Source organism: Fringilla coelebs, assembly GCF_963513975.1.
Source record: "Fringilla coelebs genome assembly, chromosome: 6".
NCBI classification, from domain to species: domain Eukaryota; kingdom Metazoa; phylum Chordata; class Aves; order Passeriformes; family Fringillidae; genus Fringilla; species Fringilla coelebs.
The window spans coordinates 50,560,317-50,587,620 of NC_140034.1; the positions used below are offsets into that span (position 1 = coordinate 50,560,317).

Genomic DNA, 27,304 nt, shown 5'->3' on the forward strand with positions numbered 1-27,304 from the left:
TGTACTGTCTGCCCATCCACCACTTGAATTTGCATTTTAGTACTTATCTACACTTCATTCCATGTGTTTTCACAGCTGCTCCCTTTTGACCTTAAACATTGTCCACAGGCACTCAGCAGAGAACCTGCCATGCATACAGGAGCATTCCTTCTAGAATAATTTTCCTTTATCTATTATTTTTTTAATTGCAACACACACATGAATGAAAATAAAAGCCGTCAGACCTTGAGCAGCTTCCGGTCTTTTTCAGCAGGATCCTCTATTTCAGGACAGGGGAAGAAACCAGGAAAGGGAGTGAATGGGCTGGCCTTTGGCCTGCATGCTCCTGAGAAAGCACCAATGAGGCTGTTAATGCTTCGAAGGGAAGAGATCACGTGTGGGGGGAGACATGGGTCACTCAGGAGCTCCGTGAGCATGTTCCGAGCCTCGTTCAGCACTGAGAGATCAACTCCACTCCCACTGCCAGCACTCTGGAATAGATGGAAATGCTCAAAACTATTAAAATGCCAAAACACTTCATGGTATTCTTGGTTTAAAGTAAATATCTCGTGCATTGCAAATTTAGCAAAAATAAATTAAAAAAAATCCATGCAACATAATTTCTTTTAAAGAAAATATATAGAGACATTCAGACAGCAGTGTCTGCAGGTTTTTGTTACACACTAAAAAGTAATTCACAATTCAACATTAGCTTTCATCTTCCTTTTCTCTATTTGAAATCTGTTGGGAATTTTAAAATCTCTATTTTCATTACTTTGTCTCAGCATTAAACTTACTATTCTTTCTCTTCCAACAATATCAACAAATTCTGGCAGTCAAACTGTTAGAGCCCCTTACAGAGGTACAATTTCCACAACCTCATAATTTTTATTAACCCTGATTCTACTGAAAGAAGTTACTAAAAATTTGTCCAAATTAAAGTGATTCATTTTAATTTTGCATAATTATCTGAACAGGAACAAGAAGAGCTTACTACAATATAAGAGACAGAGAGAAAAAATAGGCAAATACAGCATCAACAGAAGAACTGAAATGTGACAGCTTGAACAGTTTTGAAATCTGTATTCAATCACATTTCACAAAAAGAAAAAAAATTAAATTCATAATATACTGACCTGGTAATAGGGCTTGTACCATTGCTTCAAATCCCAATCCCAAAGTATCATCTGTAAAGATAAAAAAAAAGGAGAAAAGAAAAGATTAATAAAAAGGTAATGTGTTAATGGTAATTAATGGTTAAAGGTAATTAATAAAACATGATGTGTTAATGTTGAGAAACAGCAGTGGCATAAACTTTGTTTATGTGATGCAATGGGAAATGTTTCTCCCTTTGTTTTTTCATATGTAATTTGGGCCATATCCTCAGTTAATGCTACCCAGCAAGAGCCCTAAAGAAGGGTTTAAAGAAATTGCATGCAACCAAGATATCGTGATGACAGAATAATATGGCCTTATTTCAATATTTTTGGATTGCTTATAAATCATTCAACATCAACATTAAATTTGATGGTGATGCTGCTTTCCTGCTCCTATTCACTTCAACATACAAAAGCAAATCTAGCCTAAAACCTCCAAAATATTTTTTCTTTCAGAATCATTCAAACAGAAGCAACTTTTGGAAATACAGTGAAGAAAGCATTACATTAAATCATGTACTTTTAAAGGGGGCAAAAATCTCTCCAATGAGAGGTTAAAAATTGGTATTTTCAAAAAGATTTTCTTGCAGGAGGTTTTCTTAGGCTTTGCTTGAACACGGCTACAAAGCCCCATGCTCTGAATAATCTCACTAAACCCACCAAACCCACAAAAGAACGTCAGCAACACAATCTGAAGATGCTATCAGCTTCAAGTACGTCAACAGCACTCACTTAATTTGTCTTTTATACTGACAAAAAATGAAAGCAACATACAAGAAATGAAATTCAGATGTCTGTTCTGTTTCAAAAGCTTTCAGTCTTCATGACTTCTCGACAGATCCTAATTATTCTTTGATAAATTAATCCATTTGCAAAATGTGTATTCACAAATTAAACATAGCTTTTCACTCTTTTACATCGCTACAGAGCACAAATAACATGCCAATACCCCACTTGGTAATTAATATTTTGCAATCCTGGACGCTCTTCTGCTTATTTTTATAGGTGAGAACTAGGTATGTCTCTGTTCCTCTGACACTAACAGCACTTCCAAGGAGAAAGCACAATGTTCCAGTCTGGTGCTTGGCCAGAGGAAGGTGTAGAAAGCGTCAAAAAAAAACCACAGGTGGGGACGTGTCAGCAGTGCCCAGGCAAGGGAGGCACTTAAAAGCTCTTTTTCTCTTCAGCTGCCTTCACAAAGATGCCACTAAACTGTGTTAAAGTTAATAGTTGTGACATCTGCTTGCTAGGAAAACTGAAGAGATTTACCATGAAGCATGAGATTGAACTGGGAGTAAGTTGTGCTCTCTCCAAAAATCTTACTGGGTAATACTGGGTAAAGCAAGCAGATCAAAATCAAGAATTAAGAATTTAGGTATTTGAGAGTTTAGGGGATTTTTTTAAGTGAGTAATCTAGCTACCATGTATTTTTCTTTTTTTTTTTTTTTAACTGCCTGTCACTGACACACACTAAGATAATGACCAACATTCTGTGGCCATACCCATTTTGCCATGATGCTTTTGGTTTTAGCAACATCTCGTCAAACTGAGTTGTTTCTTTTCATTTGTTTGTTTGTTTGAGTGGTTTTATTAAATTTCCTTCATTGTGAAGCATCTCTTTCTAGATGGACATTTCCTTACTGTATTGAACATCAGTAAATCTTTTGGTTTCATCCTGTACCCACACACAGAGACTGCATTAATCTGCTTCATTAACTTTTGCCTCAATCAGCAGCAGAGATCAGCTGTCCACATGGGTTTTGTTAGTTGTATTAGTAACCTTTGATACTAATGGGCCACAGAGTTGCGTCAGCTCACTCGTAATCGTGCAGCCTCCATTAGGGGACACAAAAGAGGTTTTCCTCTCAGAGTATTTTATTTTTCTTTTGAATACGTGGTATGTTAGCTAATTTTATTTGTTTGCTACAAATGAGCTCACAATAATAATAAAAAACCCCCATAACTAACAAAAAAAATACCAAACCAATAAACGTCTTGCTTACTCCAGAATATTTCTGAACCAAATAATTTACTGCAACTCCTTTATTTATCCTTTAAACAACATGTACTCATACACATGTTCACATAAGCTATAATTTCTGGGGCCAATCTTTGTGACTAAAAAGGTTCAAAACCTTCCTTTTGGTTTAAGCCCTGCTACAGTAAATAAATAGGTTCTAATGACCCATGCTCACCCAGTAAACACAAAGCAGAAATATCTTCCAATCTACTTTCAATGCAAATAATTGTTTGATATTTTAAATTTTATTTTATTGCAGTTTATTTTTATTGCAGCATTTTATTTTTATGCAGTTTTATTTAAATGAAAAATTTCACAGCTTGGATTCATCACTGAGAATTTTCTGTTGTCATTTAAACCAGAAGATTTAAGCTTCTTCACTGATACCAATTTTACAGCAAAGAAACTGAAACAGATTTGAAATTAATACAACTTCAGTTTCCATGTACTTTTCTATCAGATTTTTCTTTAATTCATTTATATATCACCATTAACTAGAAGCCATATCTCCTGAGAGAAGACAAGGCAGTATATTAACACAGCTAGCAGGCTACCACAGCCTGTCACATTTTCAGGGGTCATTTCACATGCTACACATCAAAGTAATTAAAATGAACTGATAAGAAGTTGAGGTACCAAGTAGCAATCTCTGCTGCTAAACACGACTGGAAAAAAAATGCAGCTCTCTATAAACAATGAATATTTTTCCATGGTAAATCCGACTGGGTACATCTCTGCACTAAGCAAATCCTCCCAGGTTAGTAATGAAAGAAGGGTTACCTTTCCTTAGGTGCTTTGAACGCACCACAAGATGGCACTCAAAATCCAGAAAGCCTCCCCCACAAAAACAATTTCTCGAGAAAGTAGCAGAAAGCAGCAGGATATTCCTTAGCACACCTTCTGCAGAATTGCCAGTGTTTGAAAGACAAGGAGGGTGACGATTTTAAAGGCTAACAGCTGATAAATTCTATTTCTCCATTTAAAGAAGAATTTTCTCCTTTGCACTAAGAAAATTTTATTTTTTTCTCTCACTACCTACCAGACTTAGTTTAAGTAGCTTAACTCCTTACGTTGCAAGTTAAATCTGGAAAACTAAACAAGCAGCATTTCTGGCTTTATTTTTTCTCGAGAACTTAGCAGTTTAATTTCATTACTGCGCATCAACAAAAGTTACAAAGTGTTCCCAAAATCACACTAATCTTACAACAGGAGTGAAAAGACAACCTTTATTTTGACCTACTGTGAACAGACCAAGAGACCTTAAAATAGGTCTTAGGCAGAGCCTCAGCAATTTCTGATTTTGCAACCATGAGACTTGTTGCAGAAAGATCTGTACTCTGTAATACTAAGATTTTGTAATCCATTGCACATAACGTTCTTCCCTCACCTCCTCCATCAAGAAACACCTTATCTAGGATGGACTTGAGTCATAAAAGTTCCAAGCTGCAACTTAGACCTCTGCTTAGTAACTCACACGCTTCGGCTTTGAGCGTCCACGGTCAGTGGCAACATGACAGCAATCGCACGCATCGGAGCCCCTCTCATACTGCAGAGGAACTTCTGAAAGGTGGCAAATCTGCAGCCATTCCCACCAGAAATGTGTATAGGACATTACCAGTCAGATTGGAAGAGAAGTTCTCATTCCAAGCCCAGAGTCTTCCCAGTTCATCCAGAGAGCCATGAACACTCTTTCCTGGTTTTGTATAATTGCCTGACAAGCTGATCAGGGCTTTAAAGGACAGCTTCAATACAAAATAGCTTCAAATAGAAAAAAAAACCTAAGCAAAACAAAAACCCACACACACACCACACCTTGTTCTGTAACAGTCAGGGTCTGTATTACTTTCAACTATAATAATTGAATCTATTTAGTCTCTGAAATAAATTTCAACGTGGTTAAAAGAAGACCAACAAGCTTAGAGAACCCCTTTAGGTACAAGTGACTTTTCCCTATTTGGCCATTATCAGCCAGCATAGGTCAAACTGAAACTTGTCACTCAAAACAGCCTGAGAGCCTCAAGAGAATGAATTTGCATCTCTGACAATAAGTTTTTAAAGGCTAAAAAAAGTTGTTAAAGCTCAACAAATTCTCCCCAAAGCTGCTGTTCGGAACAATAAACACTGTGTTCAGTACTATGGGTGTTCAGTCAGATCTCAGGAGATTTTAAATACCTGTCACTTAGTGGATATATGCAGTAAAAAAAAAAAAAATGACAGTAGGCATCAGGCCTATGTTTTCTCAAACAATAAAAACAGTATTTCCATGTACTTCAGAAGAGATCCCATGCTAGTTGAACATAGGAATATCAATCTAACCATCACCAAAGCCTAAGGACAGCACTTTGGCAAAGCACACATCATTAGCAACATCAGAAGCATGTTAAAAAAATAACAAGGTAAGGGTAACAGAGACCTTCCCTAAACCAGCTTCAAGCTCCAACAGCAGCAGCAAGGCAATGATGTTTTTCACAAAATAAAAGGCAGTAAGTGCTCCTCTGAGAAGTTTATAGTCTAAGCAAACTAAAAACAGATGAGAAATGGGAGAAGACAATCAAGGCAAACCAGCAGGGCTTCAGGGGGTTTGTTTGGTTTTTAATTCCTGTTCCATAGGAAAAGTTATCTTTCCTGTGGCAGTGAATCCCTGGTTCCAGGGCCAGGAATTCTTCTGTCTTTCAGAAGAGTTGATGCCATGGAGGGTGGAGGCTTTTTAGATCTTCTTTATACAAATACCACAACTCCATTTGTCTAAAGATCTGTTTGAGGAGCATTTTCTACTTCCAAAGGCCTAAGCATGATAAAACAGTATGGATTTTACTTTTGTCAAGCTATAAACAACTGTAATTACTATAAAAGTACACTAAGCATTTTTAAACTTTTTTTTAAAAATTTAGTCTTAAAATATATTTGACTAGACAACTGTGCAATGATGTTTTCTTAATAATTTAACTTTTAAAATACAAAATCATATCAGCTTAGTTACCCTGGAATTATTTGTTTGCGACAAGTTATAGTAAGAGCAATACTAATGCTTATGCAGAGATTTAAAATACACAGCTACAAAAAAAAAAATTTCAGAGCTTTAGAAATCTAAAAATCAATTTTGAAAGCTGAATAAAACCAACACTATTCTCCTTTTCCCAAGCTGAAACATGTGCACTGCCTAAGGCCACACACAGTGTTAAAATTTATATCATTGCTATACGATTCCCTACACCTAAAATAGGATTTCATTTCACTGATGATACTTTTTAGGAGATTCAATGTGTGCTATAATGCTTATAACAAAAAGAAAACTTGTCCTATTTGAGAACATTCATTCCATTCTATTCCATGTTCCAAAATTTTAACGGAGAAAAATGAGCACAAAATTGGGTTTCTACTTCTGACTGAGTCTTTCATTGATCAAATATAAAGGATTCCTAGTTGCCAGTAGCATCTGTTTGACACCATTAGGCATTAGCTCCGTAAATAAGTATTTCCATAGCAACCAAGCATAGAATTAACTAAACAATGAAACCAACACCACAGCAACTTGATTCAGAAATCAACTCTGCGAAAAATCACCTCATTCAAAAGCCAAATTCTACAACTAGATAAGACATAAATTTATTGAAAAATATGGAAAAGGTTGCATTACATACCCATTTCTTTTCATGACTGCCTTTCAAACAAGATTGATCCATTGCTTTTATTTCCAGATTAGTCTTTTGTAGCAGCTTACAATCAATTACCGTCTTTTATCCATGTAATTTAATAATGCAAAAAAAACCCCAGAGCATTGTGCAATCTTGAAGTCTTAGGGGTCTTATTTATTATTAGAGGTCTTTTCCCTCTCTGTAGAAAAGGTAGATGTTGAAAAAAAGTAGGTTAATAAGTAGTTAAATTTTAGACAGTACGAACTAAAGGCGATGCAACCAAAGAATGAGTCTCAAAGTAGAGGTAGCATTATTTAGATAACAAAGACAACGTTCTGTTGTGAAATCTTGCAGGCCAAAAGAGCAGCCACTTGTGTAGGTTGCTGTGATCAAGACAAAATACAGTCCTCAGTATCGTACCCGGGGCATTTAGAATCATCATGGTATTTCTCCACTCCCTAAACCTTCCCATGAAAATAAACGGAAGAGGCAAAAAAACCCTATGGTATTTTTGGAACCCTAATACTTATCACTTCCTGACTCTATACACAATTTATTTATCCAAGGGTGTAAAATGGCCAATGGGTTGTGAAGTCTGCAGATAGCCACAATCTTTGAACAGAAGCTGTGTGTGCTTTCATGGTTCTGAGGTTTGGACACATATCCTGACGGAAACAGTCACATCCCCTGTCCAACGACTCAGTTGTTGACTCTGCTGCACTCTTTTATGAAAGACATTACTTTTGCTTTTTTAAGAGCCCTAAAATCTTCCTTCAATGAAAAGAGATTCACTTCTTCTTAATTGCTTTAATTAACACTCTTCTATACTAAGTAGTACCAGCAATATTTGGCTGGACACGTAAGAACAACACAGGATCATGCAGGTGTCTCGCCACCACAATGTTTCCAGCAGACTCCAAGTATCCTGATCTCCCCTGTAAATACAAATCTTTGACAAGAGCTACACCTAAGTAAGCTTAATAAGTCACTTTAGAGTTTTCACAAGCTTAGTTACTATTTTCAGAAACTTTGCCCTCAGCACATATACAAAAACAGAGCAAAAATGCTCCAGTGTATGCTAAAGTTTCAAAGAAGCCTTCAGCAAGCTCATTGTTACAGCTAATACTACTCCCTGCAAGCAGATTTTTTTTTTTTTTTTTTTTTTTTTTTTTTTTTGTTTGGCTGGGGTTTTGTTTCTTTTTTTACATGTTTGTTTCATTCGGTTGTTTTTAAAAAGACATGCTACTTCTGCTTTTGTACCCAGGAGTATCAGCAGGGCAGCGTCTACTTCATCTGCTGTAGAAAGTTCTCAGTTCTTATTGTTCTCTGTTTTATTTGATCTGATCATCTTTTTTAGACACATTTCTTTTAAGATCTTTAAATGTTTCCAAAAGGTTCTAAAAGGTAGAAAGTAGAGGGTTTTTTTTCTTATTATGTAGGTAATGAAAAAAAACTGTCTAAAACCACACTTAGATCATTTCCTGTTCCTTCTAGGTTTTGTCAGACTTGCACGTCAGAGTAAAGGCCAACCAGTAATTTATGACAACTGGGGGAGGGAGGGCAGAGGGGGAAAAAAGGCCTGCTATGTGCAGATCCTTTAATTGCCCATTATAAGCATTTTCCTTTGGAGCATGTGGTTCTAATCACCATCAAAGGAAAGCAATAGTGCTAGGTGGATTACTGCTCTGCTCCAGTGCAGTTGCTTTGGTGTTCTGGCATTCTGCACCACTTCTACTGTCATCCAAAACCCAAAGCCCTTTTTTTTTTTTTTAAAGTGGTGTTTATTTTGCAGAAAGCAAGATCTAGAAATTGCTCCCCAAACATCCTTTTCCCATTTACCTATTGGCATTATTTTACAATTAAACACAGTAAAAGCCTTTACTGCTGTGTTGACACACTGTTAATGCATCATGTTGGAACAGACAGAGGGAACAACCTCACATTTTATCTTCCTTCAATAGAAGGATGCGCAAAAATCTTATGCTCAAATATTTCACTGCAAGCTGATGTATTCTTAATGCAGTAAGTAAAAACATTTAGAGATTAACCAATTCTCCTTTTTATGACTTACATTTTTTAATCAGTTGATGTTTTTACACCTATTACCCTGAAATACAGGTATGGATCTTAGATTTTTTTTCTTATCAGCAAAGAGAAACTATTCCATATGAACACAAGTGAGTTTTTCAGAATTGAGCTGAAAAAGGGGGATACTGAATTTTCCACCCAGTTTTCTCACAAATTTTCTCTTTAAAATCTCACACGTATGTATAAAACTGCTTATATTTTCCTCTCTCCCCATTCCCTCTCTAAAACAAGAAGCATAAAATTAAACTGTATAACTCATTTAGTGAAAAATTACCACAAATCTGAGAATGGGTAGCATCAAATGATCATCATAGTTCAGTATCTTGCCATTAGCAATGGCAGCCACCTCAAGATAAGGATATTCTCAAGGAAACAGCAACAAAGCCCAAGAAGCGATATGTTAGAACATATATTTCATGTATATTACAGAAGTCAGTGGATTTTTCACCTCTGTCTTTCTCAGACCTAATGTAATGTTCCAACATCACACACAAAGGCATTTCAGAAGTTAAATGCAGAGTTTGCAAAGTTCCCTTTCATTGTGGATCCGTTGCACAGTGAGGAAGCAAACAACCAGCAGTACTTTCATGCAGTTCACCCACTGAACAATTTGTTTTTGCAAAAGCTCCAAGTTGTCCTCCAGCTGACTTCAGGCACAAGACAAATTTTTTCAGACTATGAGGCTGCATTTTCACATCCCTCAGGCTACCTCAGAGACACAACAATTTCAGCAGAACAAACCTTTAAATGACTGAACACCGACACTTTTCATTTGATTGTGTTAATTGCCATCTTGGGTGGGGGGGCGGTTTTGGCGAAATTGCCACAGGGTACAGGCTTTACACAAGTGAGTGTTGTTTCCTTTCAATGACTTGAGGATGACCCAAAAAGAAATATTACCGGGCCTGGAGTTAGAGAAGTAAGCTGAAAGAAGCTGGCCGAGACGCCAAAGAAGATATTATGTCATAAAGGAAAGCAAATATTGCTGCAGTGCTTTGGTTGGAAGTTATACACTGGGGCTGAACTGGCTCCATCCTTAGTTGCTGAAGCTAAAGACTTGAAAGCAATAATTTAAAGCCAGATGAGAATATAATTATGAGGCTGATTACAAGAGCAAATACGTTAGTGAAAGTTAAATCAGTATTAAGAAAATTTATCTTAATGGACAAGTTTCTGGTTGAAGTGCCAGGAAATACAAGATGATATCTCTTAGGGGGAGAAAAATATTGAAACTGAAGAATGTAATACAGATTGCTCTCAGTAAGAGAGGGGAATGCAAATTGCTGCATTCTACAGAAAGTGCCAATTTACTTTTCTCTAATGTATTCATGGTAAGTAGTACTTTAGTTGGCAGCTTCGTAAGCAGCTGAGAAAAGAATCAAATGACAGCAGATTTGAAAGAAAGCAGATTCCTTTTCCCCACATAGTAACACTGTGATGCTGTTCTAAACGAAAAAGAACCCAACAATGATGCCTTCCCACTTGTTGTAGCATTAGGTGATGACTAACTTAAACAAAATGACTTGGGAAGATCCACTTTATGCCCAAAATGCAAGTCTTGCATAGATATTTGTTTATTTTACATGTGAAAAGTTAACAAAGGAATTACCACCACCATTATGGGATGGTCATCATTGCACCTTGCCTCATGATCAATTCATCAAAGAAAATATGCAGTCAGACAGCTCTGGTAGTGGCTACCATTTACTAATATGGTGAAAGAGTTCTCTGTGAAAACACTGAAGGATGAATGGGCTCAGATTTCAGCCAAAGGAGGGAAAAGGAATCCCAACCACCCTCAAACTCCAGAAGCCATTGTGAAATACTGTGGGTTTAATAAGGTTTTGTAGCACATCCTTCTTAACATGATCCCATTTTCTTAGGTGTAAACTGAATTTCATATTCTGCTAATGTGGTAACTAAAGGTGCCTTCCACAATCATCATTTCCTAAATCAGACGCACTTTTTTTCACTGGCTTTCCACATATTATGTTCCATTCTGCCGTTTCAGCTATCACAGGACTCTCATACACTTAAAGACACAACTGTGCAACCTACTAAACACAAAGGTAGTGGAAAATTGCATCCAAAAGCCTATTTCCATTCCATTGCTTTGATTTACTCTCTAAGCTACTTCACTGGCCTATTTGTAGAGCACAAGTTACCTACAGCATTCTTATTGCAAAGGTTTCTAAATACCATCGAATCAAAGCCTAACACAAAAAAAAAACCAGTGAAAGAAAAATGATGCTGACTTGTTCTCTAGTTTTGTTTCTATGTTTTCCCACAATTTTGATGAGTGAAATCCTAATCCAACCTCCCCTGAACTAAAAGAAAATATTTAAAAAAAAAAAACTCAAACTTTTGTTTCTGTAATGTATCTTACTTAGGATTTTGATGAGTAAAATCATTACCCAAACCTCCCACTCCCCTCCAAAAGAATAAACATCTTATAAATGCCCAGACTCAACAAAATCATTTTTTTTTTCCCTTTCATTTTGGTAGCATGACTCAGATGGAGAAACTAATATGAAAGAAAGAGGTCAAGATGGGTCAAGTGTCTTCCAGTGACTGTAAGATAATAAGGATAACTTGCCAGTTTTTCCTATACAAGCAGGAAAGCATTGGAATCTTCTTTCAAACTGCAACACAATTTTAGCAAAATCATCACAATAGTGAAAGTTACATAAAGATCTACAGAGAACAACATTGGCAGTGAGAATATTATTTGCCATTTGGGACAAATATTACTTACAATAAAGTTGCAGTGTAGCATGCCAAATAAATCCATCAAATTTTATAAATGCATGCAAAGGAACTTTTCCTTAGGGAACAACACTAATTTTTTAGTTTCTCAGTCTTTTTTAAACAATGTTTAATGTATTTGCTATGAAATCTCTTTCAGTCTGTGTTTTCAAAACAGTTACCAATAAGATGAACCTAAAAGAAAGAAGCTTACACTCATCTGTGACTAATTCTATGTTCTTATCAACAAATTCATCTCTCAACCAGCATCTCATAGAACTTGCATATGTTTTGATTTATTTTCTGTAAAGCAGAAAAGGGGAAAATACCAAGAATTTTAACCATAGAAAAACAATGGGATGCCAAGACTCCCAGCAATATCTGACTAGAAAAATACTGTCCCAGTGAGAAAAGCAGGAAAGCTTTGCAAAACTTATCAGACCATTTTAATTTGCCATTCCATAAAAAAAGTCCCCAAAACCTCATAATCTTTAATAAAAAGGCAAATATTTATATATCTCGGGGGTTTTTAATTGAAAGCTATGCGCCTCATTATTTATAAACAAACGTTTTTTCCAATTCAGGAATTATAATTTTGCTCTCAAATTAATACATAAAAGAAATATTATCTATAACATTTCATTACTAAATTTAAACTGATATGAAGCAATTAGAATTTTTTCTCTGAATGTTTTTAACATATGAGTTAACTTATGATGTCCAAAATATGTATATTAACCAAATACTCTTGCAAAGCACATACAAATTAATGTTGGAGAATATCTGGACCAAAACAAATAATGAGGTATTTAGTCATTCATGTGAGAGAAGATTTTTTTCTAGGAACCTTCAAAGGAATAAAATCTGCACACCGTGTTAAATTCAATCACAAACTAGGTCTTGTACCATAGGACCAGAAAATGACAGCTACACCACCAGCTTTTAAAATGATCCAGAAAAATGTGAAGAAAACATCAGAAAAATTGGATGGAAATTGGCGGGATGAGATAGGGATAGAACCCTACAAAATTATTTTATAGCTATACCATGTAAATGTAATAGTGACAAAAACCAGTAGTATTTTCTACACTAATATCTTGCCAAGCAAATCTACTGGACTTTTTGAAACAGACTGCACACACCAATAAAAGTGGACCAGCCAGTCAGTGTGCTTTGATTTAAAAAACAAAGACAAGCAAAACACAATGAACAATTTTGATATGGTCTGCCTTTAATGATCCTGAAGAAATTACACTTACATGGGAAGAAAGGAATGGCTCTCCTCAGGATGAGTGATTTGTTAACACATAAAAAATAAAGAATGAGAATAGAATGTTCACCAAAAAAAAACCAAAAAAAAACCCCAATAGGTACTTCCTCAAAGATTCAAGCTGAGATCTATCCTAATCAGCCCACTCAAAATGAACTTAAAGAGCAATAGATGTCTAAAGTGTCAACATGCATTGACAACACAAAATTCCTGATGCTATTCAGAAATAGAGTTGATTGTGAAAAAAAAAGCAACAGGCCTTAATATAGTGATTAAATAGGAATAAAACATTGCTGAAATTCTGCACTAACGAGTAAATGCTGAGAAAAAAATTAATTTTAAAATATTTATATAGAAAGCTGGGCTTGTATTACAGCAATAACAACCGGAAAAGACATCATGGAGTCAATTGCTTCAGCTCAATTCTCAAAGATGCTGAATGAAATATTAGAAAAGGAACATCAAACAAACAACAGACAAAACAACGTCACTGCATAGATCTGAGCAACACCCACAGTCCAAGCTGCAGAGAGACAGAAGTATTGAAGAAATAAAAGAGGGCAGGCTAATGAGAGAAATCAAAGGGATGGAGCAGTTTCTACTGTGAGGAGCTGCACAGGCTGTGAGACTGGGATCCCTCAAGCGTGAGGAAAACAGGGATTATTACAATGCTCTGTAGTTACCAGTGTCATGGAATGGTTGTCTCTGCTGTTCACAGGCACTAGAATGGGGGCCATGTAATTAGACCATCTGGCAGCAGGCTTAAAACAAGCCTAAGGAGGTATTTCTCACACACTACATAAATAAATTATTGCAGTAATTGCTGCTGGTTTTTACAGGAAAAAATTGTAACCAAAGATGTTAAAAACTTCACACAGACTCCTCGATCGATGGCTACTCGCCACAGTCCAGATGTATCCTCTAGCTAAGGATGACAAAACATGGCAGGGAACCCCAGAAGGGAAAGAGCCACTTCTGAAAGAAATGCCACTACTGACTATTGCTAAAGATAAAAAGCCTGGGCTGAGTGGGCCAGTTTGATATTATCTCCAATTAATGTAAAGAGCTTAATTTAAAAAATGGGCCCATCTTAGAAGTCTTCCTAGTTGCATGAAACTATACTGCTCTTTAGATCCTTCTGTAAACCTCACAGAATTATTCAGGCTGGAAGGGACCTGTGGGGATGGTCCAGTGTAGCCCCCCTACCAAGGCAGGGTTGCAGGAGCAGTGGCACAGGAACACATTCAGGTGGGTTTGAATGTCTCCAGAGAGGGAGACTCCATGGCCTCCCTGGAACAGCTGTTCCAGTGCTCTCCCCCCCACTGTAAAGTTCTTCATTTTGAGGTGCAACTTCTTGTGTTTCAGTTTGCAGCCACTGCTCCTTGTTCAGTCCCTGGGCACCACTAAAAGAGTCTGGCACCATGCTCTTGACATCCACCTCAGAGATATTTGCATGCATTGATGCAATCCCCTCCCAATATTCTCTTCTCTTAACTAAACAGGCACAGCATTCTTCCTCCACTCTCGTAGTTTGGAATACTCTTCCCTTCTCCCTGCCCAATATGCTGCCAAGAGCAGCAGCAGTCTCCTACTCCACCCAAAGAGTTCCACATGACCCTGTCATTCAGTTTAAAAGAAATATATTTTTGTAAAATATGTACTATCCATTTGATTTGTTTATATTATGGCTCAGATATTACTTAATCAATTGGCTCCTTTTGCAGGATAAGTGACATTAATGATCTAGCCATCCTCCAGCAATAACTAAATTTGTGGCTTCTTCAAAACTTAAATACAAAACAGATCAAACAGCTTGGGAAAGCCTAATTGCATTCCTTTTCAAGCTGTCTATATTTTTATATACACATATGCATATACATCTGTATAGGTACACATGTATATACACACAAAACTCTACAGAAAAGGGTATATATAAAGTATCTAATCACATTATAAAAGCTCTTTAAAACATCATTGCACTAACAGTATTATCACCCCCCTCATGCTAGAGCATCAGTAAACTAAGTAACACAAATGAAGAAACATTAAAGCATTACCTTGCATAATGGTCAGAAAATGCATGGAAAAAGTAACCTACAGAACTTTTGCTTTTCATGCAACGCCTCTCATCTCTTTTATTTTTCATTACACTTGCAAAATTTGAACATCTGGCAGGCAACTAAAAATAATCAGGAAGGTTCAACAGAGACAAAGAGGGGGAAGAGCAGTACTTGCAGCAGCAGAGATCTCAAGTAACAAAATGCAGCACCAAATATTAAACACAAAACTGAACCAAGTGCAGACAGCAAGAGAATAGAGCTGAGAATCTGCTTACAATGGTACTGAACTAATCAAAGACATTGATCGATCTGTTATCACACATCCAATTAGAATCTAATTTTGGAGATCAGAGGAAATTGCAAGTCTAATCCAAAGATGACAGGCACTGTCATAACTGTAACTATAACTGCTGTAAAAGGCACAGGGTACACATCCCTGAACATCATCACTGAACAGTTTAAAAGGACCAAAATTCAGAGAGATGTGTAAGAATTCTTGAGGAGATTATCACTTTCCTTAAAACTAGCTAGACACCTTTGGAAGCTGCATTTGAAATTTGAATGTGTTCATTATAATTACATTTCTAAATGAGAACAAGTTTAGTTCTTTCCCCATTCTTTTATCCTCTAATAATTTTACTATTACTGCTTGGAAAGAAATTAGATGAGCAGCAGCAAAAGGAGAAAAGTAGGGCAAAAGAGAAATAAGAAAAATATTATTCTGAGATCCTAAATTACTATTCCTTAACTCGCTATTTTCTTTCAGAAGGATTATTTAATATTTTTAAAGTATTTTACAGAATTCTCAGATTCTCATACAAAGATCTGCTATATCTTCACAAGTCCTTACTTTTTAATTTGATGGTGGTGGCTGATGATCCCATGATCCATAAGAAAGAAGAAAGAAATAAACAAACTGTATATAGAAAAAGTTCTATTTATGCTAATGAAATTGGAAAGAAAAATCACAAAAATCACTGATATATAATTTTATACCCATAGATACCATTGTAAATAAAGATATTTTGCAGACAAAAGATTAAAATAAGACAGCCATAAACTCAGAAAAATAAAAACATATGAACAAAACCTTGTCTGAAATAGACGGAAACACAGAATTATTTATTCTATGGTAGCTTTTTTCCTTTACTGTTTTTTTTAAATCCTTTTTTTTCAATCTGCCTTTTTGTGCTGCCTAACTTTTTGTATTTGTTTCTGCCAAGGACAGTCAGCTGGCCAATAAGGGCAATTAGATCAGCAAGACATCACATAATGGCCATGCATATTGCCAGGGATTTTGACCCAAATATCATTCAGGAAGAAGTTGATGGGAAAAACAAAACAAAACAAACAGCCAAAAAGCTCTCAAATTTTGAGGAAGATAGACTTCACTAAAAAGAAACAGAAAATAAACAAACAAACAAAAACCCAATTCACCTGAAAATTACCCACTTCATTTGCTGCCTTTTTTTTTTTCCCCATACTTTTACAATAAAACCCCATTAGAGTTTGCCCTTATTTCCACCCCTTCTCTTCATCAGGCCATGAAGACTTCAATCTTTCCAGGCCCACATGGGCAGTGGTTTTTTCTTGGTTAGAGAAGACAGTTACCATGGAATCACAGAACACCCTAAATTGGAAGGGACCCACAAGGATCAAAGTCAGCTCCTGGCCCTGCACAGGACACCCCAGGAGTCACACCCTATGCCTGAGAGTATTGTCCAAATGCTTCAGGCTGGTGCCGGGAGCACTGCCCTGGGGAGCTGTTCCAGTGCCCAACCACCTTCTGGGTGAGATCCAAACCTTTTCCAGATATCCAGCCTGTATGTGCCCTGGCAGAGCTTCAGGCCATTCCCTCGGGTCCTGTCACTGGTCACCCCAGAGGAGAGATCAGTGCCCGCTCCTGTGCTTGCCCTCGTGAGGAAGCTGCAGACTTCAACAAGGTCTGCCCTGTTTCCTCTTCTCTGTTACACAGCTATCAGTCAGAAATGCTCATTAAAGACCCATTACTAATTCCAGGTTAAATTGGACAGGGAGGACACCCTTCTTCCTTTGGAGCTCTGTGCTGGCAGCTGCCTCTGCTCCCTTGTGCTTCAATTATGCCATTGATTGCTGAAAGTATCTTTTAACACTGAGGAAAAGCAGCCACAGCAGCTTTAACAGCAGATGACAAAGCAGGATACACAAACAGTTATGAAATATTAAGCCCAGAGGGACTAATTTTATTCTTTAATTACATAAAACAGCAGAACATAGTAATTTCTGCACCCATCCCGTAAGTACCAACTGGCTTGCTCTAGAACCTATTTTTAATGGTAATGTCTGGGTCTTATCACAGAAGTTAATTTTAGTTGAAAGAGAGAATGTGTGAATGAATGCTTTAAATATTTACATTAGATTATGTCATATGCAGCATTATTGCACTAAATCACCTCACCTCTCTGGATTACATGGGAGCACAGAAAACTCATCCTCCAAAAATTAACGTTATTTTAAAAACTAATTCTGTGTTGAACAATTACAGCAAGAGAGAGTTTATATCTCTAATCAGATTCCAGCCTCCTACAGTATCTTTTGCATATCCAAGGAGGAGTCCTATGACAAGTTCAGCAGAGCAGGAAGATCACTGTTACACTTCAGCTTTTCTTCTCAGGAGTAAAATAAACAAATCTTGCATTTCAAGACCATCACAAGTACTGGGAGGCTGTGGGATCAACATCTGCCATAACCACAAAAACTAAACTATTTAAATGCTTTAACAACTAAAAAGCAATTTATAAAAAACATCATGATAAAGACAGACAGACTTTGGTTCTGTGGGCAATTTGTAATCAGAACTGCTCCCAAGTGCTTCACAGTCAGGCAGTAAAGCACAGATTTAACAGCAGTCCATGTACAAAGGCAGACTGGACCAATATTACAGATCAAAAGCTCTGACACAGCTCAACTTAAAAGAATTGCTTCCTCAAGGAAGAAGCAAGCACTATTTTCTCCAAGATAAATTTGGTTAGAGACCAATTCTTTCTCAGAAAGTATTTCCCTCTCATTTATAGCAGGTCCTAACTGAGCCTGAAGTAGATTTAGAAACCTTTCCAACTTGCCACCAGAGCATGAAAGTTTAGGACTTCACCAGAGAAAATTATTGGTGTTGCCCAAAAACATCCTTTCATTCCTGGGGATGAGTCCAGATCAAATATCATTTCTCAAACACAAGCTTAATTGCAAAGGTGTACCCAGAAACAACCAGCTCTGAAGCAGCCTCTATAATACATGTGGTTCTAAGGCATGGTTAAGTGTAAATGAGAACTAAAAAAGACCAGAAGCAATTTGTTTTAACAGATGTTACAGTATGGGAACAAAAGACTAATCAGACACCAGAAATAGTAAGTTGCTCAAACTTAAAATTGGTGTGTAGTTTTAAGAAACGGTGATTCTAGGATAAAATTTTTAGGATTAGCATGGTTTATGGCAGTGAGAAGACACACAGAAAGGCAAGGCTTGTGAGACTGCCCATGGGTCCTGACAGGGGAAGAACTTTTCCAGTCTCCAAAGCAGTAGTATGTGTACACCTCTGGAATTTAACTATGGATGAAGAAGCATGATAACAGAATTCTTAACTAGAAGGAAGCTGCACAAGTCTCATACTGCTCTTTAGAAGGAGTTTTCTAGGATTCTGGCTATTAAAATTCTACCTGTGAGCATGAGCTCCAGAAGAAAAATGTTACAAAAATGTCTAAAACACTTGAGTAAACCATTGAAGCTTTCCTGTTGTATGTGATTCGATTTCTTCTCTTGCTACAGCCCTTAAAAGTGCTCTTACTCTCATTATATAAAGGCTATCTCCTCTTTCTGATATAACTTTTTTTCACCACCTTCTTTCACATAGCATCACCAGTGGTCTCTTAATATAATTTAACATTTTCATGCTGCTTATATTGTAGTGCCTGCACTGTCCTACAATTCTTTTTAAAAAATCGAGATTACTGTAAAATGTGCTATTTAGATACTTCCAAAGAAATTTAGCAGGGTGTGGAAAACCCACTCTGAAACATCATTTCATCAGGTTTGCTCTCACAGAATAGTTTCAAAAAAGTAGCAATGCCCTAATTTATGGGTGCTTCTCTCACAAGCCATCTGCCTCAAGCAAAACAGCTGCCAGTGATGCAAGCTGGGAAAGTGGCCAACCTGGCTCACGTGCAACTATATACCCAATAGAGCAATTAATAAGTCACAAAACAGCGCCCAATTATGCAAGAATTTCTGAATCTTGGGGCTCAAAACAGGGTCGAGAGAGCATGAGGCAGCCTGAAGAAACTCTCAGCATTCAGCTCCCCTGTATGGATGCTCCAGCACCACCTGATCTTCCCTTCTTAGTAGGTTTCTTCAAAAAAACAAACCCAGATGCCAATATTTAAATTGCAGGAAATATCTTAAATAATTGCTTAAGCCCCAAGACTCACATAATGCTACTTTTCATTCAAAAATCACAGGGTACTTATTCATGAAAAATGAATCAATAATGATTTACACAAGTGACATTATTTTACCCTACTTATGTGAGCAAATTAGAACATGATTACTATTGTCTTCTTCCAAATATCACCATCTGAGTTTTGTATATTTGGTTTTTTAAAAGAATTAATAATTTAAAATTTAATAAAGAAATCCTCTCCAGACATGAACTGAAATGCAGCCAGGGTTATTTTTTGGCAGGTAGAAAGCAAGATTCAAGCTGAGCACATCTGAGTAAGTTTTGACAGTTGTGTCATTTCCAATTAATTTTTCAATGCTCTTTTGTTCACAGCAAGTCTCACTAATTGTAAAAATATAAGAAAATTAAGGTCTACCTGTGTTTCAGTCTCTGGGGCCTTCATCAGGAAGAAGTCAGGCTATGTTAGAGCTAAAAAGATTAGTCTACACTTGGTGTTTTGTCAGATTAACTGGAGGAGCTGTGTATTATGGGACTGTCTCCAGGTTTATTAAAAAGAACACAGATGGAACCATATGCAAAATATAAAAATCAAACCAGAAAAGTGATTAAACATGTAAATAGGCCTTGTTTGGGAGCAGTTTCCTGTTTTGTTTCCTGACATAGGAGGGATAGTTGTTTGTCAAAATATTATTACAGTATACCACTGTTTGGCCACCATCACTACAAAAAGAGATAGGCTAAAATGAAGAAAACTGCTATACCTCTGTTACAAGCCCTATCCCAACATTACTTTGCCAAATAAAAGTATAAATTATTTTAGTTTCAAATGCAGACAAACTGAGAGGATGCCTGAATCAGCCATCTCTCTTACTTTTTCTCTCCCCCCTGCAAAACATGTTAAATTAATCATAAAACATAGCAAATTGTTCACACTTGTGCAAAAATAAAAAATTATCCATCATATTCAATGGAATAGAACATTAAAAATTCATAAGATCAAAATCAATATGGCAAATTTTAACTCCAAAATTGTAAACATCTTCTGAGAGGTACATAACAGTCACATGCTTACTCAACCAAGGCACTTGGTTCAACAAGACTCTTTTAGAGCAGACAGGGAGCAGCGGGAGGAAGACAGAACCATAAAGAACTTCACCTCTTTAGAAACCCCAGGGTAACAAGGCAACAGGGAAACTCCTGCTTGATTACTTGACACCTGCAATGTAGTTAAAGATTTACGGAAAGGAACTCTGTTCCTTGTAATTTTAACATATCTCTTGGAAAGGTTTCACTTCAAGGGAGAAAATCAAGAATCAAAAATTCAAGACAGATGTCTCAAAATTCGTGTAATGAAATATTGTATGTAATGAAAGATTGCATGGAAAAGAGCAAAAGGGGACAGTCAAAAACAATACACCAAAATATTGAAATGAAATGAAGACTGCCATGCATTCACCACGTTTGTGAGGTCTTCCTCCCACAGTAATCTCTGTCTGGTAGAGCACAGACAGGACCTTGCCATGAAATAATTAATACCTGCAACCCCAAAACTTAAAGGAACTGGATTATGAGTCAAATATCTACCCTTTCATCAGTTTCTTTAAATGATGCAACATGTCCAAAAACTAGCAAGCAAGAGGGGACAGATGTACAGGTAAATACAGACAGCACAGACACTGTCCTGCATCCTTCTGCCTGCAAGGCAGAATGACAAGAGCTTCACTTCCTTTGGAAACTGAGCTAAAATATATATTATACCCCCAACACTATTTACTGAATAAACATACCTCTTCCTCCAAAGGAATTGTTCTTTCTGCACTACTAACTTCTAAAAAAGGAAAAATAATAGTTCAATTCTATCAGTTGCACAAATCTACAATGACAAAATTCTAGAAGGGCATGAAAAAATGCAAGGCAACTTCCCCAGAACATTGAAGGGATGCAAAGGAGCTGTGTCTCTCTCCTGCCACTGCACAGTCTCTCCATTCCCACATCACACAGAAATGCTGAGGCCATGGGGTTGCCCCTCAGACTCAGAGAATGTCAATATTTATCTCTGACCTCAGCCCTGGCACAGTTTTGCTACTTGCACCACCCTAAATTTAGCTTTGTAAGCCTCGATACAAAGTGCACTGTCAATACTCACAAATGCCTTTGTCACCTTTAAGGAGTGAAACAAAAACAATCAAAATCTTTACAAAAATATTTAGACAGATAATAACTCCACAAACTTTTATGACACAGCATTTACCCAACTAATAACTGGCTTTAGAAAAACAGGCTTCCTATTACCTCACTATTTATACACAGAGGATAAAGCTGACAGGACAGAAATGTCTATTTGGGGCCTGCCATTTACTTAATAAAGTCATGGCATGAGGTGCAAGCCAAGGATTGACCACTTCTAATAACCAGGAACCGTCTGTCGCACACCAACATCCAGCAAGTGCTCCAAGGGCCTTACGAGCATCTCTAGTCAGCCATACCAGGGCACAGTTGTGAAATTTTCCATTCCACTTCACAATACTCCTGATTTTATGGGAAGTTTAAACCCATAAATAATCATTTTGCAGAGTAAGTAAAGAAAAGAAAAGAAAATGCATCTTTATGCAATATAAATGTGGTTTGTGTAATCTGTAAAAAGAGTTAAGATTTTAGTTTTTGTAATGCAGTACTTTTGAGCATGGATCAAGTTGAACTTGAAAAGCGAAACAAAAGTTACATGATTCCCACATAACAATAAGACTAAAATATATAAAATGGCTAAAGAATTGTTTCCTTAATTTTTTAATCCATAATAATACCAAACTCTTTTTTCTTTTTCTTTTTTTTTTTTTCTCTTTACTCCCCCTCCTCTGCCATAAGCTCTTGTGTGTTTAAAGTTAAAACAATGACAAAGACATTTGCAGGAAAATCAAAGTGCTCCAAACCAAGGAAGGTCAAAAGTGTGACGTCAGAACTGAACTTTACTCTACAATGACACCTTTTACACCTCACTATCACATTTCAACACACGGGTTGAATATATTTTACCAGTTCGTTTTTCAGTGTAATACCTGATAGCTTTTAAAAATCTACAGATCTCCAGGCTCCTCTTTAACCTCAACCACTGTGATGGGCACACAGCAAGTTTAGAGTCCCAAATGAGATCAATCAGATTTCTAACATTTCAATAAAATTCTAATATTTTTTCCCATCATCATCTCACTTTGTGAAAGAAAATGTAAAAATTTGCTTATAAGCCCATATCTAGACACACTGAATAACTTTAGAATTGGGATAGAAGCTGATTTCTTAATTATGCTTAAATTGGAGCTTTTTGCCTTCTTTGCTTTTCTATACTAGTAATTACATTTTGAAACAAAAAATGAGAGTATATAAATACTCACTATCAAAACACAAACCGAATACAATCACTAGATATTTTCAGGGGTATGAAAGTAAACAGAAAATTCCTACAGGTTGATTTCTGCATCATCAATTTCCTAATTTTATTTAAAAACTCCAGTACCTCCTGCCACCACCCCTCTTCCTTTGTGACACTGATCAAAAATAGGAGGAATTTTAAAAACTACTTGATGGCTTATAGTTATTAGATCTACACAGTTCACACTATGGTTTTCTCATCCTTGAATGAACCTTTCTGGAGGCAGGCTAATAAATGTCTTCCCCAAAAAAGCTCCTGAAAAACTTTCATATTTCAAAACAGTCAGAGCTTCTGATAATACAACAGATAACACCATGCTGGTCATAATTTTATACAAAACTACTGCGAATTTAAAGTGTCATTTGAAACTCCGAAAGGTTTAAGGATGCAGCCTTTTTTCAAGTTACCACTCTGACAAACTACATCAGACACCATAAACCAAATAACTCAAGAGGCTTAATGGTCTCTCTGGGCTCCCCAGCAGCGAGGGTGCTGAGGCACTGGGCAGAAGATGCTAAAGCAGCTCCTGCCTTCAGTCAGCTCAGGTAACAGCCCTGCTGCAGCAGAGAGAACTAAACTCATTTAAAACCTTTTACCACAGCTCTGTCATTCCAGACACAGGGCATCATGGCCATTAGGGAATTTCAGAGTGCTTCAAGTTGCCTAAATCTGCACGGTGCCATGGTTTTGTGCTGAGCTGTAGCATGAAAGGGCCTGGATTTGGAAAGCAGTAAGCCCCAGATCCACACAACCTGTGCAAATGATTCAGGGGGTATGACAACATGAGGACAACATGCTTGGATTATTGAGCACCTGATAACTAAGGGTTGATCTCATTTCTCAAGCATGTGTTCAGTGATTCCTCTTCATGGCATCACTCCAGGCTGATTATGTACAAAATGTGTGCCCAGTGAAACTACAGGATTGGTCAGTAATTACAGAAAAAGTTTATGTACTACATCAGTCTGGCACATTGCATACAGAAGAAAAATTTTTTAAAAGGAGACAATTTTGTCTGGAAGATACTTTCTATGAAGTGCCACTCGCTATGCCCCTTGGCTGTAGTGGTTTTTGTGGGATTAATATAAACTTATGGTCATCTTGATTTGTTAATTTTTTTTTAAGACAACCTGTGCCGCCTTCCCCTGAGGATCTTAAATTCCCAAAATATCTTCCTTAAAATCCAGGATTAAACTGAGAAAGTGCAAAAAGAATCACAGAAGCACCATCCTTTCTGGCACTTTCAGACAGGCCTTTTTTTTTTCCACTCAGAGACAACTTGTGAGCTGCATTTTATAATATTATGATAGCAAAGGCTACTTAAGTGGACAGATTGACAGATAAGAGAAAACAAAAATATTTTTCATTTGAGAAGACACCAGTCTGCATTTGGACAATAGCAAAAGCCTCTGCCAAGCAGAAACAAGTTTAGAGGTCAAAACCTAGTGCCAGTACTGCTATCTTGAACAATAATCACTGTATCCAAAGAATGCCTTTGCTGCTGCATTAATATTTCTTCTGTGAGGAAGGAAAAATGCAGACTGAACCTCATAGGATTGCCAGATGTCCTGTATAATTAAGAAGTTGTGTTCTAGTGGCCAAATCTGTAGCCTTATGAAAAGCCTTTATGGTATGGCTTTTCCTGCATTTCTGAAGTAACTGTTGTTTTCCAAACACACAACAATCAAGGCATCCAGAAGAAGTGGTTATTATGCAGATAAATTGTACTTTCCATGCACAGTTAATCTACATATGCACACTTTAGTTCTCTGACATCATCCAAGATTTTAGCATCTAAACTCTGGCAACCCTAAGACATTGCCAAATTTCCACAGACAAAGAAAGAGTCTGTTTCAGCTCCAGATGTCATTGTGACTAAGGAGCTACTTCTGACCCCCCCTCCTCTCTCCCACTGACCTTGGCAAAATACTTGTAAAATGGGACTATTTATATTCATGAACTGCCCTCTCAGAACTGGTTCATCGCTGCATCCTCAGTCTGTACACAAAATGATTACTGGGGGGAAAAGATGCAAATTTGACTTTTCTGATATTATTAACACACAAATGTTGAACCAAATTGCTACAGGCTGGTAGGAAAGGAAAAGAAGTCAAACTGCTGAGAAATCAGCATCTTATATAGTGAGCAGACACAAGCTGTCATTCTGAAGAGCAGAGTTTGCACTGATGTAGGCAGGAAAAGCTGTGAGATGGTGTCTCACAGTTTAAAAAATTCAAGAGGACAGTGCAGTAAATGACAGAAATTGCCTGCCACAGAAGAGACAGCCTTTCAACTAGAAACTGATTGGACTTATCTGTTTAAACCTAAATCTTCAGAATATATATCAAATGATGATATCTTAAAAAAAAAACATATCTCAAGAGACTTTTATCATCTCTGTAAAACTGTCAGTCACCTGTGACACTATGAAACTATTGGATAGAAATTAACTCAACCTTTAATCAAAACAAAGAGAAATGCTGAGATTCCTCGCATTAATGTTGTAATAAATTCAATCAACCCACTTAACTTTCTAATATATGCTGTGCAAGCAGCAGTCCAAATTTTTTTGGAGTATTGTAAAGAAAGTGCAAAGTAAACACTTAGAAGTTATTAATAAAGTAATAAAAGCTCTAAAATTAAAATAAACTTTTGAAGCAACAGGATGAATCCCAAACCATTAATATATATCCCTCTTAATTCTAGGAACTGTGAGTTACTAGATTTCTCAAATGGTAGAAGCAGAGTAATAGAGCCTGACTCAAGCTTGCTGCAGTTTCTCATGGAGGTGACTCTGCCCCAGCTCTCTGGGACATTTTCCTAAGCATTAGGGCCCCTCAGACACAACCATTAGACAATTAGAGTGGCTTGAGCTGCTACTTTACAAATGCTCCAACAGAAGCATCTTAGTCTTTTTAAAAACCAAAACACTCCAAGTTATCACCCCTCAGAGATAATACACAGGGAATGTCTAACTGCACTGGAAATAAAAGCAAATCCATGGTCAATTACTGCAGAACAGCTGATGTACCATAAACCAGCCAAGCCATGGCAACACACCCACCCACACAGCTACATGATCATGGGATAAAAGGTTAACTTAGACCATTTTAGAATAAGGAAACAGTTTAGCATTTCTTTCTATTCCACACTTTCAGTGTGATCTCATATGTTCCTTACTGTAAACCTTCCAAACTGTGATGCAGATTAATTTTCTAATGTGTTTTTTATGATGATGTTTAAAACAACATCTTATCCAAGACAGATGAAAGCATTATGATAAATACTTTAAAGACAATTTCAGAAAGGCAACTGACATAGACTGGTTAGCAGCATAACAATGCTGTATCAGGCAAAGATTCCTTGTCATTCAGTTCTTACAACTACAAAATGACCCTCTGTCACCATATTTTCAACTCTGAAACAAAACAAGGCATAGCTCCTAAACTACAGAATTTATTGCATGTCTCTAATTACCAACACTGATTATTTTCATTGAACACACCCAGGTTGTACCTGGAAAAAAAGAAAAATGATAGCTAGAAAAGGAAAGGTTTTATAATAATCCTTTGCAATGGAAGAGATCTGTGGGCTACTAGTATGGTAACATTTCAGACAGAGCTGCAAAGCATAAATGCTGGTTTTTCAAATGCATTGCATGCTTTACTGCACTTAAAACTCCAATATTTGAATTGATATATATATAAATCCCCTATACAGTATAATCTAGATTGCATAAAATACATATATATATATATATATTTAAGTTGTATAGTATATAAGCAGCACTCACATCGCTCTAGACACTAAAAACACTAAAAATATTACAGTTAGCATTTTAGAATCACAGTACCACTGCCACGTGCTGCTGTGTTATTAACAAAGATTTCGATTCATGACTGGCAGAACTGGTTCTATGGCAGCCGAACAATTGATGAGCTGTCACATTCCTTTTTGGTGATGTGTTCGAGCAGTTCGTCATCACTCACTCCAGCCACCGGAAAGCATTTGTCAAAATTCCACCGAGAAAATGCATCTCTGGAGCTCTCAGTCACACAAGGTAGCCTCGAGTTTGATGCAATGGTTATGTTTGGGAAACATCATGCTAATGTGTGTGTCTAAATAGAAAAAGAAACAAACACTCCGCCTGTCAAAATGCGAAGACGTAGTTTTAAGGGGCTTGCAGATGGGAAAATGAGGTAGAAATTTTGTCTGCCAGCAAGGATTGTAACAAGTGTGAGTTGTCACACTTGAAAAACAACAGAGCAGGCCCACAGAAAGAACAGAATGCTCTGCTGCTTTGTTGTTCAGGGTACAGCCCCAAAATTGCTGACTACAGTTGAAAACTGCTCAACCATTTTTCCTTTCACTTCCTCTGCTTTTGGTATAGTGCCTCCCATGATAACACCTGAATATTCACACACATTCTTACAAAATTTGTAGCAAAATGCTTGCAAAATATTGCAGTACTTTACTGATCAGTACCTCAGA

The 27,304-nt window shown here is 36.9% G+C and overlaps 1 protein-coding gene across 1 annotated transcript in view; it reads right to left on the reverse strand.

Moving 5' to 3' along the window:
• Nucleotides 1-27,304, reverse strand: part of PDE3B (phosphodiesterase 3B) — an 82,495-nt gene that overhangs the window by 17,383 nt on the left and 37,808 nt on the right. The window contains exons 2-3 of the mRNA XM_084208164.1: nt 1,116-1,166; nt 225-470 (exon numbers count right to left, since the gene is read on the reverse strand). Of these exons, the coding sequence (XP_084064290.1) occupies nt 225-470; nt 1,116-1,166 (297 nt within the window). The remainder of the gene's footprint in view (nt 1-224; nt 471-1,115; nt 1,167-27,304) is intronic.